The sequence below is a fragment of the Panicum virgatum genome, chromosome 5N, assembly GCF_016808335.1.
Source record: "Panicum virgatum strain AP13 chromosome 5N, P.virgatum_v5, whole genome shotgun sequence".
Classification (NCBI taxonomy): Eukaryota; Viridiplantae; Streptophyta; class Magnoliopsida; order Poales; family Poaceae; genus Panicum; species Panicum virgatum.
This window is the reverse complement of record NC_053149.1, coordinates 12505121-12524278: the sequence shown is the minus strand read 5'-3', so window position 1 is coordinate 12524278 and position 19158 is coordinate 12505121. Positions and strand designations below refer to the sequence as shown.

The window sequence follows — 19158 nt, the reverse complement described above, 5'->3', positions numbered from 1 at the left end:
TAGCTTACCGGTTTCGACTACCTCCTACTTCCGGCATGTGGTTAGTACTGTTCAAACTCAGTCAACACTGTCAACAACGGAACGGTCCTCAATCGACACAGGCGGAGATTTCTTTTCATCCATTCCATATCATTAATCCAACTCATTTCCGCCCGGTCTCCAATTCTCTTTACTCAACAAAACATTTCAAAGCCAAGGCTAAGGGATCAAGATCCTAAACTCGCGAGTGACAGTAATCACTCGACTTCTACCGAAATCATATTTAGCAGAGCATTTCTATCGACACCTGCATACTAGTATAGGCCCACGGTACCTAGGAAAAACATGCATACTATGGTTCCATTCAATTCCTAGAACATAAATGCACAATACTTAAATAAACATTGAAATAATTTAAATTACGGTTATGCTCCGGGGCTTGCCTTGCAGGTCAGCGGGGTTAACGAAAACCTCTGGAGTGGGCTCAACGGCGTCCTTCTACGGCTCTTCTGCTCGTGGCTCCTGGACCGGCTCAGCGATCAGCTCGTAGGCGACTTCGTTCGCGGCGTCTACACGAATAAGAGTATGCCATGCAACAATTAGAACACAGAGCAACGCATGAGTGCTGAAGATGCGATCCAAAGTTCAAACATTTAGCCTGAAGTGGTTCCTTCCAAAATAACTACTACTAACTTGCTTAGAGCAGCAAGAAGTGAGACAGAACTAGCTTTGCTAATGCTACACATGCATGAAAAATATACTACTAACAACATTGAAATAAAGAAAAGAGCAAGCTAGGGCAAAATATAAGCAAAACCCTAACCTACAAACATGACCTAGCAACAAAATTTAACCAGATCAATGTGAAAGCAGTAAGCATGCCATCCAAATTTTTCCAACAATTGCTGATGATAGAAAGCATTTATTTTTGCCCTAGCAAGCTAAACCAAACACAAAAAGATCTACACAAAAGTACAAAGAAATAGGCCATGAACATTTTACAGTGGACTACACATGAAATGAGTAAGCCACTGCGAATTTTCCATAATTTTTAGAGCCCTAGAACTACCGGTAATAAATAAACTAGGTTTAATGCAAACTGAAATTTCAGCAGAGAAAAGTGATAAAATGCATGTTTAAGTATTTTTCCTCTGAAGATCATGATTTTAGAAACCTAACAAAATTTATTTTGCATTTTTATCATTTTTCTACGAATTTCTATGCAATTACAAAGTTTCAGCCGAGTTAAAGGAATAAATCTCAAAAACATAAAGATAAAAGGGGGCTGACAGCCGGGGCCCACCCGTCAGTGAGCCCGGCCCGCCCCCCTCCTCTGCTCCCCGCGCTCCAGGCCGTGGCCGGCGAGGCGGCCAGACACCGCGGCGGCGGCGGCCTAGCCCGCCCGCGGCTCGCCAGCGGCGCGGCCTGGCCCGCCCGCGGCCCAGGCAGCCCGGCGGGGCCGGCGCCCGCGGCGGCGCGGCAGGGCGCGCGCTCAGCGCGGCTCGCGGTGGCGCAAAGGCAGGGCATGGCGGCGCGCGACCGTTCCAGCCCGGCCGGCGGCGGAGGCGGCGTCCAGGCGGCGGGGTAGCGTCCGCGGCGGGCTGGCGGCTGCGGGGCGCGCGGCGGTGGCCCGCGAGTTGGCGCAGGGAGCCCCGGCGGTGTGCGCGCGGTGGCGGCGGCGCGGCGGCGCTGCGGCGACGATAGCGCCGGAATCAAAGGGAAAAGAGGCCGGGGAGCGAGAGTGGGTCGTAGGGGAGCTCACCGCGGTTCAATTTGAGGCGGAGGATGGCCGGAAGATGGAGCTCGACGTGGGGGGGGGCGAAGCTCGGGGCGACGGCAATGGCGGCCGCGGTCTGGAGCTCGACTTCGGCCGGGGTAGGGCACGGCCGCGCTCGTGGAGGGATGGACGAGCTTCGGGGCGGGGTGCAGTGGCTTGGAGCGCGATGAATCGAAGCGGGGTGGCGAGCAGTGGCCGGCGCGGCGGACGGCGGCGACTCTGCTCGACCTAGCTCCGCGCGAGCCCGAGGATGGGGATGGAAGGGAGGACGGGACAGGACGGGAAGGTTCGAGGGCGTACGCATGGCTAAGAGCGGCGCTCAGACACCGAGGTCGAGCGCGATTGCCGACGCGTGGACACGCTCGCCGGCGACCAGCGGCTGTATGGGCGTCGGGGCACAGTATCGAGCACAGGAGGGGCACTGTTTGCTCGTTTAAAAGATTTTAGCCCGAGTTTGACCAGTTGAAACTCCAATTTTCATATAGGAACTTGAAATTTGGCCAAAATAGAAGTTGTAGAGGATTAAAAGATCTACAATTTTCGTTTTGGGCGAAAATCGATTTGAGGCTCGGATCAAGGACAAAAACGAGATCGAACACGGCTAAGACAAAGATTAAATCGCGTACTCGGTTAACGCTAATGACAAATTTTGAGTCCACGATTAGCGAGTTAACTCGTGATTAGCGAGACGATTAACACAGGGGTGTTACAGGTAACTCCCAAGAGTAACAAGTCGATGACGCTTGCTTGAAGTTTCCTAAGTACCACAAAACTCAAACACTTGATGCAATGTACTAGGATGCTCTCACACTCTCAAAGATGCAATCACTAAGCAAAAATGTGTGAGAGAGGGATGGCTCAGCTCTAATGTGTCAAGAATGTAGTTCAAATGGCCAAGAGAGTCTCCCAATGGCCGAGCATTGGATATATATAGACATCCCCTAAAAAACTAGCCGTTACACTCTTTTCTGTGAAATCGCGGACCGTCCGCAGTTCAAAAACCGAACTGTCCGCCCTTATAAACCAATGAGTCAGAGTGCAATGATTGTGTGTCAGAACTAGCCGTTATAGCCCTGGCGGACTGTCCACACCCTAGGAGCATACCGTCCGCGATTCAATGTTCCACACCACCAGAGACGAAAAACGTCTCTGGTACAAAAGTTAAGTGACGGGCGGACCGTCCGCGCCCCAGGGGCGGACAGTCCGCCGTTCCAGTCATCAGCGCACCCAGAGATGCAACGTCTCTGGTACAAAACTTTAAATGACCGGCGGACGTCCGCCGCGCCCCAAGGGCGGACCGTCCGCGCCCTAGGGGCGAACCATCCGCCGTTCAACCCTCTTTTCCGCCAGAGACGAAACATGTCTCTGGTACAATTTTAATTAGTGCGGCGGACCGTCCATCCGCCTGGACCGGACTGTCCGCCATCCTTTTCTAACACCCACCAGAGCCAAAACAGCCTCTCTGGTACATTTCAAAGTGAGTGGCGGACAGTCCGCGCCCTAGGGGTGGACTGTCCGCGCTAGACGGTCAGCACTCAATCTTTTGAACCTTTTTTCAAACTTTTCAAAAACATCGTTAGCCCTTATGCATGCATCTAGATATTTTGAGCAAAATGTCACTAAAGACCCGTCAAGCACGAGTACACGACCCCTCTTGATAGTACGACTATCTATCCAACAAATCCGGTTATTTCTCATCCACTAATCGCCTTATGACCGGTAAAATGCAAAAGCCATATTTGATACTTTTGCCTTGAGCCCGAGTTTTACACATCATCTCCAAAACTCCATACGATCATAATCAAATCCTTTTCAACCGTGGATCAATCTATATTTATTATCTCAAATGAAATTGTTAATCCACAAACCGTTATTATTAATTATCAAAACTCGAATTAGAGGTTTAGATGTTTTCAACTAGTGGCCCCCAGATCAAGCAGGTGACTTCGTAGCTATTCACTCTTCACAAAACACCACTACCGAATAGTGAAATCTTTAATTATATAGACGGAACGGTGCAGTTTTTTATTCATTTGCAGCAGAGTTTCGGTTTGATATTTTGTCTGGTGTTGCTGCCTTTTACTCGGATGCATCGGCTCGCGGCCATTTTCTCAAGAATATGTATCACATAATCACATTTCAAGAATATGTAGCATGACAAAACACAAAAGAGCAACCGCCATTTTCGACGCTTGCGGCTTTGCCTCTTCGACGCCATTTTCCAACTAATAAAATCCTATTCTTATCCGCAATATTTGCATCCACGTTCCATCCCTGAGGTGAGCTCGCGGCCGCCAGAGGAGGGATGGAAGCTGCAATCCCCCTCGGTCTGGCCCTTGCCCGGAGCAGCACCGGCATCTGCAGCTTCTCCGTGCTGCTCAAGTCCTCCCCCAAGCTCCGCCTCAGCTGCTTCGGCAGGGTCTCCGGAAAGCCCGCGCTTTTCATTCCCCGCGCCGTCTCCGAGGACCGCGCCGACGCCACGCCGCAGTGGCAGCTCGACTTTCTGGGGGCGGGCGCGGGGAGCCCCGACCCGCTCGAGGGGGAAGAGGAGGGAGAGGAGGAGCTTCTCCCCGCCGAGGCCACCGACTGGTGCGTCCGCGCGCGCCGCTCCGCGCTGCGCTCCATCGAGGCGCGGGGCCTCGCGCCCTCGCTGGAGCGGATGGTGTCCACGCCCAAGAAAAAGAAGAAGAAGAAGACCGCCAAGAAGAAAGATCTCAAGAAAGCGGCCGCCGAGCTCAAGCGCCGCAAGAAGCAGCTGGATGCTGACTTGGAAGATGAAGATGGAGACGAAGACGAAGACGAAGACGATGACGTCGTTGACGATTTGCGGGACATGGACGACCTGGAGCTCCGGGTCGCGCAGTTCGCGGACGGCATGTTCGACGAAAAGCGCCAGAGGAACAGGGAGGCGTTCGTCCAGACGCTGTCCAGGTTCTCGGCCGCGCCGTCCAACCGGAGCAAGGAGGTGTCTTTGAACCGCTCAATCGTCCAGGCGCAGACCGCCTATGAGGTGCTGGCCCTTGCGGCAGAGGTGATTGCCGACGTCGCCAAGGGTCTCAGCCCCTCACCGCTCACGCCGCTCAACATCGCCACCGCGCTCCACCGCATTGCCAAGAATATGGAGGCGGTGTCCATGATGCAGACGCACCGGCTCGCCTTTGCGCGCCAGAGGGACATGTCAATGCTCGTTGGTCTGGCCATGGTCGCCCTGCCAGAATGCTCTCCACAGGGTGTGTCCAACATCGCCTGGGCATTGTCCAAGATTGGCGGCGACCTGCTCTACCTATCTGAGATGGGTAGGATTGCTGATGTGGCCATCACCAAGGTTCAAGAGTTCAATGCACAGAATGTTGCCAATGTCGCCGGAGCATTTGCTTCCATGCGCCAATCAGCACCAGGCCTTTTCTCAGCTCTAGCCCAGAGAGCAGCGCAAATACCGCAAACATTCAAGGAGCAAGAGCTTGCTCAGTTCTTGTGGGGATGTGCTTCTCTGAATGAGTGTCCCCATCCTTTACTTGACGCATTAGATGCTGCTTTTCAGAATGATGCCAGGTTCCAATGCCATGTATCTAATGTAACGTCAAGCGTGCATCAAGAAATGGACCGTCCTCTGAACTTCAGCCGAGATCAGATTGGGAATATTGCTTGGTCCTATGCTGTAATTGGCCAAATGGACCGTCCATTCTTTTTACATATCTGGAGAACTCTGAGTCAATTCGAAGAGCAACGGGTCTCCGATCAGTATAGAGAAGACATGATGTTTGCTTCACAAGTTTATCTTGCAAACCAGTCCTTGAAGCTTGAATACCCAAATCTTGGATTGTGCTTAAGGAGTGATCTTGAGGAGAAAATAACAAGAGCTGGAAAGAGCAAAAGGTTCAATCAGAAGACAACGTCTTCATTTCAAAAGGAGGTTGGACGTCTTCTCAACAGTACAGGGCATGAGTGGGTTAGAGAATATGCGATCGATGGTTACACTGTTGATGCGGTGTTAGTTGATGAGAAGCTTGCATTTGAGATAGATGGGCCGACACACTTCTCCAGGAATTTGGGTATGTTTCTGTTGCTTTTGTGTGACATCCTGATGGAGCTACAAGCTGACATCTTTCTTGTCATCTTACAGAAATATCAAAGAAATTAATTCTAGTGTGCTAATTTTGCAGGTACACCTTTAGGCCGCACAGCACTGAAACGTCGCTACATTACTGCTTCTGGGTGGAAATTAGTTTCCTTGTCTCTTCAAGAGGTTAGTCATATGCTCACAGCCATTTGTGCTATTAATTGGCAGTCATTCTAAATTTATACTATCACCTGCTTATTTTGGATATTCTACTGTAGCGTTAGGATATTTCAGACCGGAGTTTCATATTCCAATGTCTGAACTTGACCTATGCCTGTTAGAAATGGTGCTGTTGTTTTTGTTTTCTAAATATAGGTACGACAAGTCATCATTTGCTGAAAAAGCACCATGTGTTTATTTCTATATGCACTTAATTCTATTTTTTTTCTTTCTTCATGCTTCCTTCTGAAATTCAGAGGTCCACACACCTGTTCTGCTTTGTGTTATAATTGAAGTACCAACTGTTAAGACAAAAATGGTTAGCAAGGAGTAACCTAATATGCTGTCATCAGGGTCTTCAAGAACCTCTGCCGTCTAGATTCTAGCTTCAAGTAGATTTTCTTTCTGGTTTGAAACTTACCAGGATATGTCCTAATTGTTTTGTTTCCCTTGTCAATTACAGTGGGACGAGCTCCAAGGTGAGTTTGAGCAATTGGAATATTTGAGGAGAATATTAGACATAGAGGCTGAATAAGTACAACAGTTTTGCATTGCAATAGAGATTGAGCAAAAAGACTTCTAAAAAGGACAACTACACGGACCTCCCCACAAGTCCAGGCCATTTTCCTGCACATTTTTTGGGACTTGTCAGTGAGCTTCGGCAACTTCAATTTAGCTCAAAATTAAGATGTGCCACTGTGCTCTGGGTAGTTTTAAGTTAGCTGAGCATTAGTGATAAGAAGTAATTGTTTGAAGTAAGCTGTACCATGCTAATTTTGAGACAGCCACTGTCTACTGAAGAAGATTGGAAGCATTGCTTATAGTCAATTCTTGAACATTGTAGCATATATTGTACTATGAACAATGCAGTGAGCAATAAGCACCCTATAGAAGAATCGTTATCCTGCACATTGCAACAGACTTTCTGGTTGGTGCTATGCGAGTGTTTGATTGATGCGGCATGATGATGAGTCATGCTGGTTCCAGGTACGAATGTTTTCATTACATCAAAGTAAACATGCAATTCATGCCTGGTGTTTTCAGGCCCGCATTTGATGCCAAGAAAATTCCACAAAGAGGATACACACTTCCAGCTTTTCTCTCTTTGAACTGTAAATCTTCGACAGAACAAAAGGTGCTTCATCGCCCAAGGTAGCAAGAACAAGGTGTTATGTTTCGAGAAATGCATAATGCAACATCAATTTCATTCAGGAGTCTATTTGGGTGACTCGGTGCGGAATTGCAAGGTTTATTCTGTCTGGCTTGCTGTTGATGCTAATAATCGTCCGCCGTCAGCCTCTGCATCATCAGCTCTACTACGGCAGGGGCATCAATGGCCACAGCAACCTTCACGGTGGCATGCCAGTCCATGCAGTCATCTCCACATACCTGCAAATCCGTTGGGAAGACTCAGTACTGTCTGAAGCACAGGTAGAGGCTGAATTTGCAGTACATGCAAACTCAAAAGTCGGTAAGCATGAATCCATTCACAAATTTTCGTTTAGCCAAAGAAGACTAGGTGCAAATCACTACATATTTTTAAGCTGCTTGCTCTTCTTCTTCTTCAATGCAAACTCAAACTGCTCCCTTTGCAGGTTGAATTATTAGCACTTTGTATCAGAGATAGAGGGAGAGACTTGACCTTTTCTCGTTACTCCTGAAAAGCGTAAGACCCTTTGTGATTCCAGCCGTCTGCACCCTCACGGCACCTTCAGTGAAAGTCATGAGAGAAGGATTCACGGCAACAAGAAGCGCCGTTGGATCATGAAGGTACACCCCTGCAACCATTTCTGTGTGAGCCACAAGACTGCAAATCTTTTTGATCTGTCTCCTCTTCAAGTTTACCCAATCGACTGAACCAATCTGACCTAGTGCCATTGTGCCAATACCATACATACTGCGACGCACCTTTTCCTTTTGTGAAGTAAACTTCCCTGTGGTAATCGAAATAATGGGCCAGAGGCTTGCACAGGTAGCGAGCGTATTTGCTATCAGACTGCTGAAGCTTCTCCCTGTCAGCATCTGCAACAGTTAATGTATGTGGCGAGCATGTCATTGAGTTGTCCACACGTGATACATGGCAACTGCAACAATTAAAGGATGCTGTATGATCTGATAAGATCCCTTAATCTATTGGATCGAAGTGCTCAAGTCTAAAAGTGCTAAACTTTAGAACTAGCCTATCCATATAGGAGTCCTAATAAACTTTTTTTTTTAACGAACGGGCACGAGATTGTGTCTATTTCATTGATAAAGAAGAAGAGTACATCCGGCTAACCGGAGTCCTAATAAACTTTAGCCGAGACTCAAAAACTCTAGCAAAACTATGAGGGCTAAAGGATGCTAAAGTTTAGCACTCAACTTCAGCACATCCAAACATACCTAATTGCAGCAGACATCATGAACAGAAGTTAGTTCAAGTGCATCAAAGATTTACCGGAAAGGATCACTTGATTCGTTACATTGATCCCCACGGCCAGAACATCGGCTCCGCAGGTGAAAATTTTATCCGCCGCATCAGGATCCCCAAATATCTGTCAGGAACAATGGCCCCGTCAACGGCTGCAGAGCTGACGAACTCCTGAAGCTGAATCAGAAAGAAACCAAAAAAATTCACTGAGCACGCAACGCGCCGTCAGGAACTCACATTCGTCTCGGCTGCAGGGTTGACGGGGATACAGGAACTCACAGAGTACGCGCCGTCAGGAACTCACATTCGTCTCGGCTGCAGGGTTGCAGGGCTGCAGGAACTCACAGAGTACGCGCCGCCAAGAACGACGACCTGCCCGATCTTCTTCGGGAACGAAGGGTCGAGCTCCAGAGCCTGGGAAATGAACAGAAACTCAGATTGTCAGATAGGGAGATCGATTTGACACTTCCATTGGAAGCAAGAGACCATGCGATCTGCAGGTGCGTCATCTGGTGTGATGGGGAGGGAGCAAAGAGAGGCGGACCAGAGCGAGGTTGGTGAGAGGGCCGAGGGCGACGACGGTGACCTGCCCAGGGTACAGGTTCGCCTGCTCGACGAGGAAAGCGGCCGCCGGCTGGTCCACTGGCTTCGTCGCGGTCTCCGGCGGGAGGCCCTGGTTTCCCATGCCGTCTGAACCGTGGCAAGCGCTCGCGATCCTCAGCTTGGTGTCCTCCTGCGAATTCCATGCGTGAATGGTACTCCGTACCATACTGAGCGAGCTTGCTGTCTCCATTGTCAAAAAAAGATTGGAAAAAAAACACATGAAGGAATGGTGCTAGTGACCTTGAGTGCTACATGGGACCCCTCCGCCACGGGGATGTCGGTTCTTCCAACAGTCTCCAGCTGAAACAGTGAAATGCATCAGCAGCTGATGACAGCGGTAGCCGGAGGGCATGGGAAGGCGACAGCGATACTACACCAGGTGTGGACGTTGCCGAAGGTGGTGGTGAGGCCCAGCACCTCCAGCTCCGGCGACCGCAGCGCCACCAGGATGGCCATCGCGTCGTCTGCTCCATGGGGACGGACGATCCACTGAGAGTCAACTGGGCGCAGTGCTAACGCGATCCAGGAAGCCAACTAGGAGAATGGAAAGAAGATACGGACCGATTCCCGGGTCGGTGTCGATGATCACCTTCTTCTTCTTCCTCTCGCCAACCTTCATGGCTGCCGCGGCCATTGATTCCGACCCGAAAATGTTGAACACCGAGAGTGAGAGGGAAGGGCGGTGACTAGTAAACCACGGGACGGGTACTAATATGCGTCCAAAGTTGTTCTGTTCGAGGCCAGGGGATGCGATGGCGATGAACAAAAAATTAAGACCTTGGGCCCAGTAGTTTAATACTAGGTTCAATTAAGCTTGCAATTGGACCAATGACCATGCTGCCAAAGCTTGGTCGGTATCAAACTGGATACTGGAGGCAGGGAAAGGCAAGTTTAGATTAGTTTGAGGCTGGTGATTAGTTTGTCTTGGTCGCCACCATAGTGGCGGTTTGTATCAGGTCTCTTGGACCTTTCTTCCTTCTTCTTAATATAATGATGTGCATTTTTTCTACGCGTTCGCAAAAAAATTAGTTTGAGGCCAAGTGTAACACCCCGTGTGTTAATTACTTTAATTAGGATTAATTGGGAGCTTAACTTGATCATTGGTTCAAAGTCGGGTAGTTGAAATGAGTATGCACCTTTGAAAATTCAGTTAACTCGTGTTTTTCCCAAACTTTGGTCCCATTTATCTCCTATTCCGTGAATCATTTCACCGAAACTTCTATACAAGAAGTGTAGCCCTACAATCCCTCTTAACTTTTGTATTGATCGATTGAATCGTTGCAATGTGATTTTGGAAGGAACGAAGGCTCAACTTGCTGTCTTTGCCGGCCATGGACACTGAACTTTGGTTCAGTTCGACCGTGGCAGCAGCAGCAGCTTGCCACACGGTTGCAGGCGTGTGGCCATTGCCGTGCGCCCAATCGACGAGCAGATCGAGTCCGGCACGTCTCTCCCTCCCTCTCCCGAAGTCTCCAGCACCGCCAGCTCTTTTCCTCTCCTTTCTTTCCGTCTCTACCTCGAGCAGAGCCCCGTCGCCGGCGCTGCGCCGGCCAGCTCTCGCCGTCCCGCGCCTCGATTCCTCGCGCCCCAACCCTCATCGCCTCGCCTCGGAGCTCCTCCGTCCCTTCCCGAGCCCGGCCGCGTCCTATCCTGGCCGGAATCGACACCCCACGCCACCAGACTCCATTAAAATTTCGTCGAAACTCAGGCCGCCATCGAACTCCACCTCCCGGTCACCGTTTCCACCAACCCACGGCTAAAATCGACTCCCCTCGACTCCCTAAAGCTCATGCTCTCCTCGTTCTTGCGCGTTCCCGTTGTTTCCGCGCTCGTTCTACAGCCATGCCATCGATGGCATGCTGCTGCTCGTCGCGAGCCGCGCGCACGCGCCCCTGCGCCGCACCGCCGAGCACCCCCAGTCCGCCCGGCTTTGTTGAACCCTCCCATGGCCGCCCATCACCAACCTGTCGCCCGTGCTGCTGCTCCCGTCGCCGGCCCTCCTCCGGCCACCTCGACATCAACCGAGACCACCCAGAGGTATCTCTCGTGTCCCTCGTACTCCCCCACCCCTCCCTCGTCGCTGGGAAGCATCCCCATCGCCGGAATCGTCGTTTCCCCTTGCTGCTCTGCTTCAACTCGCGACTAGGGACTTCGTGCAGCAATTGAAACAAGTTCAGGGGTTTTTCTGCACAGCCATAGACTCAAATGAATAGTGCTGCGAAGGGTTGTTTTGTAATAATTGGCTGAAACTTTAAAAAATCATAGTAAATCATAGAAAAAACAGAAAAATGCAAACTAAAATTGTTGGATTCCTTGTTCTAAGATCTACAACTTTTCTTACAGGTTAATCTTCAGTTTCTAAATAATTTTTGCTCTAGTTTAAATGTTAGTTTAAGTGGTTGCAAGTTTTGAAAATGCATAGTAAATAGTAGAAAAATGGTTAAAATGTAAAACTAGTTGGATTAGCTTTGATTTGGCATGTAGAACTTAGGAAAAATATTTAACCTACTGTTTGTTTAATGTTTTCATGATGTATTGATTTAATCATGGTTAATGCTTGTTTACGCTTGTCTATTTAATATCTGCAGTTTTGGATATTCAAAAATTATGAAATTTATGCAGTAGCTTACTCTTTGCATGTTTAGTTCACTATAAAAATTTCAGAACCAGAAGCTATGTGCATGTTTGTAAATCTATTTTTGTTCTGTTTGTTTTGCTAGGGCTAAATTAAATATTTTATGTTATCAATAAATGTTGGAAAAATATTGTTGCATGCTTTATCAATATCTCATCATGTTGGTAAATTTTGGTTGCTAGATCATGTCCTCAAGTTAAGTTTTTGCATTTGTTTAGTTTCTAGTTATATCTTTCAATTTTCAAAAGTATTGTTAAGCCATTCTTTTCTGCATGGTTTGATACATCAAGTATGTCATTTTTTGTTGAATCATGTTAAATTTTGTTGGCTAGAAGGTTTGGCTAATTTCCTGAATGGTGGATGCTTGCAGTGGTTTAATTTAAGTTAATTTGTGTGGCATGATTGATGGGCTTGTTATCTTCTATGAGATGCTTGAGTGATGGTTAAGTTAAATAGCTCTAGGTGCTTATGCTAGTATCTTGTAATTTTATGAATGCCTTGTATGTTGCACTTCCATACATTCATACATATGCATTGCCGTATCTCATTTAGGTACGATAGATGAACCATATGAAAGACGTGCTACTGGAGCCGAAACCGAAGACGATGTTGGTGGACATATCCCGAAGACGGATGGATGGAACCCGATGTGCATGACCAGAGGAAGATGCTCGCCAAGCGAGTATCATCTAACTAACACTGACTTAGTGTTAATCCCAGACAAGCCCCGGTGCACATCCTATTATTTGAAATTATGACACCTATATATGTATTTATTACTTGTGCATTACGTTTCAGGAGTTGATTGGAACCCTAGTTGCATGATCCCTAGATTTCTCTGAATTATACTAACATATATAGGACGATAGAAATGCTATGATTAATACTTCTCGATAGAAGTCGAGTGACTTTTTGCACTCGCGAGATATATGATGCTTAGAAGTCGAGTAATTTCCGGTTACTCGCGAGATTTATAGTTATCTTTATATTCTAGTATATGAGATATGTAATATAATATGGAATGATTGGAAATTTGAAACCGGACGGGTGAATGATGACGAGATATAGGTATGGCAACAGGATAGGGTTCCTGGTGTCTTAGCCTCGTCTGTGTCGATTGAGGACCGTACCGTTGTTGGCCCTGCTAATCATGTTTGAATTGTACTAACTGCATGTCGGGAGTAGGAGGTAGTCGAAACCGGTAAGCCTAGTACTGCCTCGTTTCGAAAGTACAGAACTTCATCACCACCCCTTAGGGCGAGTCGGGTAGTCGCGGAGAATTGGGATGCATATGTTTACTTTTGGTGGTCTCTCGTTGAGCCCGGCTGACTATATGTAGGTGGGGCGGTTCTGTAATTCGAGGCGGGGAGGGGAATGGTTGGTCCGTATGGTCCGACGGGGCTAATACATGCCGTGTTGGTTAGGTCCACCTTGCAAGGTTAAATCGGACCGATTCACCGTCAGTCGCTCTCGGACATGAGCACCTTGATCTCCGAGTCACATCGTAGTAAGGAAATGAAACAAAACGAGTTGATAAATGCTGATGTTATCTAATTAATTGTGTTTCCACCTTGGTTGCTATAGATATGCAAATCATAGATGTTTAGCCAATTTACTGTTATAATTTGGAGCTAAAATTTTGAAGTTAAGGATCTATTTTAGATGCTTTTTGGCAAAACAAACCCTCCAGACAAAAGCCTTGCATGTCTAGATAATGGGCTAAGTATACCCTTAGTCGGGTAAGTCTTGCTGAGTATTAGTATACTCAGGGTTTGTTGTTTACCCTGTTTCAGGTATAGAAGCTAACCAAGATTCGCATCAGTGGGCTCGATGTGACGTCTTCATGTGTTCATAGTTATCGTTTTGTTTTATTGGTTCTCAATTAAATTTCCTTCTCTCAGGTCATATTCTCTTCCGCTGCTATCATTTATTTTATGTAAATTCTAAATTTAAAGCTGTTTTGTAAATATTTATGTTATTATCTATTTTTGTGAAATTATATTATGCTGGTACCGTCTGCGCTCGCCGTCGCGCGAGACTTCTGGTGTGTTTCGATCGGCTTGTGGGTTGGAAACAGGCTGTCAGGTTACACTTAATTAAGCTAATGCGCCTGATGCATTCAAATGATGGCCATTACGCTTAATTAAGCCGTCTAACTTGGCGGTTCTGTCACACCAAGCACAACTTTTATTTTATTTGCAAGCATTGTCGCGGCGTATGAGGTAAATGCAGCACTGTTAGTCGCACATGGCCACGTGAACCGATTTTTTTTAAGCTTCTCATCTGGCAAGGTGAAACAATTTTTTTTTTGAAGCCTCCCATCTGGGTACAACTACACTCAGATACAAAGACCGTGACCCTCTTGGGTTCACCGGAATCTTCAGACTCCGTAAGCAACGGGCACGTCACATTCCCATCGTGACTCCACACGTGAGAGGCAAACGCTTAGAAACCATCCAAACGGAGACTACACAGCAGGGGATACTGTTCCCGGTGGGAAAATCATGAGTTCGAGCGCGCTCCAACCGTGATCGGCGGCCTCCACACCCGGAGGTCCCGCAACGTGAAGCGATTTACAGTCGGCTGACTGGCTGAAGCATATGTAGCAAATGCATTTCCTTTCTTTTTATTCATTGCAATCGATTTAACGGTGTCCAAACTTAGAAATGTTTTGCGCCATCATATGCTGGCACACAATCTGCAGAGCCAAGTTCATCCTGGTATGGACGTTTCTTTGCAGGTCCTGAATACCACAAACCGCTCTATGTCTACCTAAGCAGGAATTCTTCCCTGCATCCACTGCCAACCCATTACACCTGTTGTTGGGATCAGAAGGGTTAGTGCTGAACGGTGAGTTAGGCAGGAACATATATGCAATCAACGACAAACACCATGAATGTCTGATGTTACACATTCCAACGCTTTTCTTTCTTTCTTATAGACTGTATAGAAGTCTCAACAAAATAGAGGCGCATCATCCAAGTTACAAGTACAAAGAGCTTTCTTTCGAGAAGCATGGGTGCATAGTGCAGCATCAGCTTCAATCAGGACTCTTCCTGGGTCGTGCTAATCAGCGGTCGATGGTTAATCATCTGTCATAAGCGTCTGCATCATCAGCTCCACCACGGCGGGGGCATCAACGGTGTCCGCAACCTTCACGGTCGGCATGCCCGTCCAGGCTGTGATCTCCCCGTACCTGCAAAACCAGTATCTGACTGAATTCTCCATTATAAACACACTACATAGCTTGAATGCGCTATATCTATATGCCATTGATACATACCTTTTCTTGGTATTGTCGAAAACTGTAAGACCCTTTGTTATTCCAACCGTCTGTACCCTCACGACACCTTCTGTGTAAGTCATCAACGACGGATTTACTGCAGCTATAAGCGTTGTCGGATCATGAAGATACACTCCTGCAAGAATTTCAGTGTGAAGTAAAGCCACAAGGTTTTCCAGGTTACGATCTGTCCCTTCTACAAGTAATTTGACTGAAGCATTTCAGCCCTCCCTGCATGATACTGATACATACAAACCTTTTATGAAGTAAGCATCTTTGTGGTAATCATAATAGACGCCCATTATCTTGCATAAGTAGTGAGCATATTTGCTATCACATTGTTCAAGCTTCTCCCGGTCAGCGTCTGCAGTACAAGGATGTGTCAATGTTTCATGCAGTTTTCAAACCGCTAAAGCACTTGTGTTCTAATACATGGCATGGGTGCATGGCAAGTTGGCACTGCCAAATTAGTAATTAACCTATGCTCCAATCATGCTGGGCTAGGTTTGACATACTTTACTAGCCAAGGAACAATTACAATGTTGGCACTTCATACTACAGAAGAACTGAAGGTCAGTGGCCAGTGCACTATATCTGAAAAAGGGACATCTTCTGATGTGATAATGTTGTAAAGGACAGTGCCTTTATCAATGCAACATTATTAAAAGAAGAAAGGCCAACGGGATGTAGATATGGAAAAAATATAACACTTGCATGAAAAATCAGAAGCTAAAGATGCCGCCATGCAACTAACTGCAGTTGTTATCAGCTCTTATTGCGGATGGTTGTAGCAGAGTAAGATGAAATTAGAAGGTATACATGTTAGGTCCATTGTGTTTGCACTTGTATGCTCCGATACTCATTAACCCGCGAGTTACCTGTAAGAACTACTTGGTGCGTTACGTTTAGTCCTATGGCCAAAATATCAGCACCGCAAGTGAACACAATATCTGCCGCGTCAGGATCCCCAAATATCTGTTAATAAACATAAATCTATCAGTGACGGCCCTGAACCAAGAGGCAAAGTGTTGCATTACTTAAACATCAAACAAATCATAGGGAGGTTTATTTTTCTCTGGATTCGCTAGGGAAATAGCATGATTCTACGACTCCAATTAACAAAGTATTACTTGCATATTATCTCAATCCTACAATCTCAAATTGTGGTAGCCTGGTAGGTGCCAGCTCCATTTGCAGGGCTCAACTGAAAACCATGTATGTAACCATGTGCTAACTAAAACATGCTATCAGAGAAAATTTAAGGGGAAGCCCTCACATTTGCCTCAGCTGCAGGGTTGACATTTCCATTGACCGAATATGCACCACCGAGAATGATAATCTGCCCTATCTTCTTGGGGAAGGAAGGGTCAAGCTCGATGGCCTGGGAATGAGACATTGGCATTTTCATCGGAGGAAGCCAGACAATTTAGATCAGAACACAGTGATAGTGCAATACTAGATGGATCTAGCGTAGTGGGCGATCAAAGGAAAGGAAAGCAGAGCGGACCAGAGCAAGGTTGGTCAGCGGACCAAGAGCGACGACGGTAACTTGTCCGGGGTACAGATTTGACTGCTCAACAAGGAAGGCAGCAGCTGTCTGATCTATCGGTTTCGTAGTCGGTGCAGGGAAGTCCTGGTTTCCTAGACCGTCTGAACCGTGGACAAAGCTCGCGATCCTGAGCTTGCTGGCTTTCTGTGCTCCGTGTACAGGGAAAGAAACAGTTAATTGCTGATCAAGATGATGCAGTAAATGAACAGACATTCCATGAACAGTTAACTGCTGATCAGCAGTTATTTGTCGTTGCTTGAAATTGCAGTGCTGAGTATTGATCCGAAAGAGAATTTTCAGTAACTACCTTGACCGTTACATGGGATCCCTCCGCGACGGGGATGTCGGTCCGGCCAACAGCCTCCAGCTGAAACGCAGCATGAGCCAGCGCGATGTGATCCCATCAAGCGATAACAGGTTTCGCAGGCAGATGAACAGACGGGACGGGGGGGAGCCGTCGGCGGGTGGGGACTGGGGAGGGAAGCGAACCGACGAACCAGGTGGAGCGCGTTGCGCGTCGCGAGGGCGGTGTGGACGTTGCCGAAGGTGGTGGTGAGGCCGAGCACCTCGAGCTCCGGCGAGCGCAGCGCCACGAAGATGGCCATCGCGTCATCTGCTCCGCCGCCCAAGGACACTCGCACTGGTCCGTCAGCCGACCGCGGCACACGAGAGGTTGAGGTTGGAAGAAGATAAGGCGGGGTGTTGTATTACGGACCGATTCCGGGGTCGGTGTCGATGATGACCTTCTTCCTCGCCCCCTCCGCCGCCGCCATGGATCCCAGTTTCGATGCTTTGCGGGAGTAAGGGGGGTGTCCGGTATCCCCCACGACGAATCTGGATCAGGATCCCTAGTGGAGCACGGCACCTCGAGTAAAAATAGGGAGACGGGTGGAAGAAGAACCTACCCGACGGTGACACCCTGAACAAAAAGCGGTGCCGAAGCAGAGCTGACGCAACGGCCTACGGCCATGTGCTTCCAAAGATATCTCTCTACTGCACCGCAAACATCGACCGGCGGGCGGAGTGATATCGGGCGGGAGTGATCTTCTCCTCCGGCGACGGTACGGCTGGCTTTCCGGATCACGCCGGTGATAAACAAACAATTCAGGCCGTGCTCTGGTCTATCCGGAAAGACGGCCACCTTTTCGTCCACATCCTCCTGGGGCCATAGAAATCTCGGAAATTTCAAGTTGAGTGTGCACTGGGGAAAAAAACGAGTGTACTTTGTCCGGTCAAAAAACACGAATGATGTTTTTTTTAAACAGTATATCTGTAACATGTACTAGCAAATTGTGCAATCATGAAACTATTTTTCGATAGAGATGCTCGTTAGTTTACAATTGTTCGAAATCAAAGAAAATGAATTCTTAGACCACTCCCATGAAAAGTTTTGTTATATAAATGTGCCAGCTAAGTTTTATGTCGATCAAACTCTCTCATTCCATGAAACTCACTCCCTCTTTCGTCTCTCTCTTTCCATGAAACACACTCCCTCTCTTGCCTCGCCAAGCAAAATTGATGATACGGCATAATTTTTTGGGTAAAGTCCATTTTTGGCCATCCAACTCTTGCCCGAGTTTGATTTTGGCCATCCAACTCCAAAACCGGGTAGCCTTGACCATCCAACTGTCAAAACCGGTCACATTTGGCCATCCTGGTGGTTTTGAGTGTGGTTTTGCTGACGTGGACGCCACATGGCTATGAGGCCACCTGTCAGCCCTTCTCTCCCCCTTCTCTCTCTTTCTTCTCTCCTCTCCCCCTCCTCTCACCCTGCATCAGCCGCCGCCCTGCCCCCGCGCCTCTCCAGCTCGCCAGGCCGGCGATGCGGGCCCGCGGCGGAGCTCGAGCGGTGCTGGCAAGGCAGGCAGGGCAGGCCGCCGCCACGCGCCGAGCCCCGGCCATGGCCTGAGCTCGAGGCTGCCCCGTCGCCGCCGCCCGCACTGGCCGCCGCCGCTCGGAGGGGCCGCCCGCTCGCCTTCCCGCGCGTTCCTCGAGGACCTCAGGGTGCCATCCATGCGTCCCTGCCCCTGCTCGCCCCGCGGGCCACCCTGCTCCTCTATGTCGCCGTCGATCCCGGGAGAGTAGGGGGCGGTGGCGGCGCAACCTTCTCCCCCACCGCCGGCCGCCCTCAATTCGTTGTCTCCGGTGAGGTTCTCTTCAATTTCTTGCGCAGGGAGCTTCCCCGTCCTCTCCTCACCCGATTCCAGTCCTCACCCGGTCGATTCCCCTACTGCAGGTCGTCCTCAGCGGAGCTCCATCGCCACCGCCGCCGGACGTCGTCGACCCGCCTCCTCGCCGCCGCTCCCCACGCTGAGCTTGGCCGGTGAGCTTCACCGTGCCCTTTGCCAGCTCCACTAGCCTCCTGGCCGCCTACCCCCACCGGCCGCCGCGCCAAGCCGTTGCGGCGTCGCGCCGCGCGTGCGCCGCGAGTGTGGGCGCTGCGTGCGCCACAGGACGCGCTCGCTCGCTGGGCTCCGAGAGGAGCTCGGCTTGGCTCTGGGAGGGAAGAGGAGTGGAGAGGGAAGCGGGAGGCGTCGACACGAAGCAAGTGAGGGAGGGGAGAGCTGGGTAGGAGAGGGCGCGGGTGAAGGGCGCAACGCTCGTCGTGGTGGCCGGCAAGGCCGCGTGCGGCGCGCTGGGAGG

General features: G+C 49.0%; 2 protein-coding genes and 1 pseudogene across 7 annotated transcripts; 1 reads left to right on the top strand and 2 right to left on the bottom strand.

The window, feature by feature from the left end:
- Positions 1-3884: 3884 nt before the first annotated feature.
- On the top strand, positions 3885-6973 carry LOC120676472 (RAP domain-containing protein, chloroplastic-like). The gene is made up of 3 exons (XM_039957774.1): positions 3885-5808; positions 5920-6002; positions 6499-6973. The coding sequence occupies exons 1-3, from the start codon at positions 4062-4064 to the stop codon at positions 6568-6570; spliced, it is 1902 nt and encodes a 633-aa protein (XP_039813708.1). The 5' UTR covers positions 3885-4061; the 3' UTR covers positions 6571-6973.
- Positions 6974-7117: 144 nt separating this feature from the next.
- Positions 7118-9682, bottom strand: LOC120674563 (annotated as a pseudogene).
- A 4894-nt stretch (positions 9683-14576) lies between these two features.
- On the bottom strand, positions 14577-17661 carry LOC120676505 (probable uridine nucleosidase 2). Of its 6 annotated transcripts, none has more exons than XM_039957828.1 (10): positions 17370-17661; positions 17231-17308; positions 17013-17128; positions 16823-16882; positions 16474-16659; positions 16243-16347; positions 15845-15941; positions 15223-15330; positions 14967-15102; positions 14577-14894 (listed from the first exon to the last, which is right to left on the bottom strand). In XM_039957828.1, exons 2-10 carry the CDS (start codon positions 17286-17288, stop codon positions 14768-14770), a joined length of 993 nt encoding a protein of 330 aa, XP_039813762.1. In that variant the 5' UTR covers positions 17289-17308; positions 17370-17661; the 3' UTR covers positions 14577-14767. The 6 variants fall into 6 exon arrangements, with proteins under 6 accessions (XP_039813762.1, XP_039813761.1, XP_039813759.1 ...); XM_039957827.1 differs by having other exon boundaries at positions 14577-14898; positions 17231-17349; positions 17421-17661; XM_039957825.1 differs by having other exon boundaries at positions 17231-17349; positions 17421-17661.
- Between the last annotated feature and the right edge of the window lie 1497 nt (positions 17662-19158).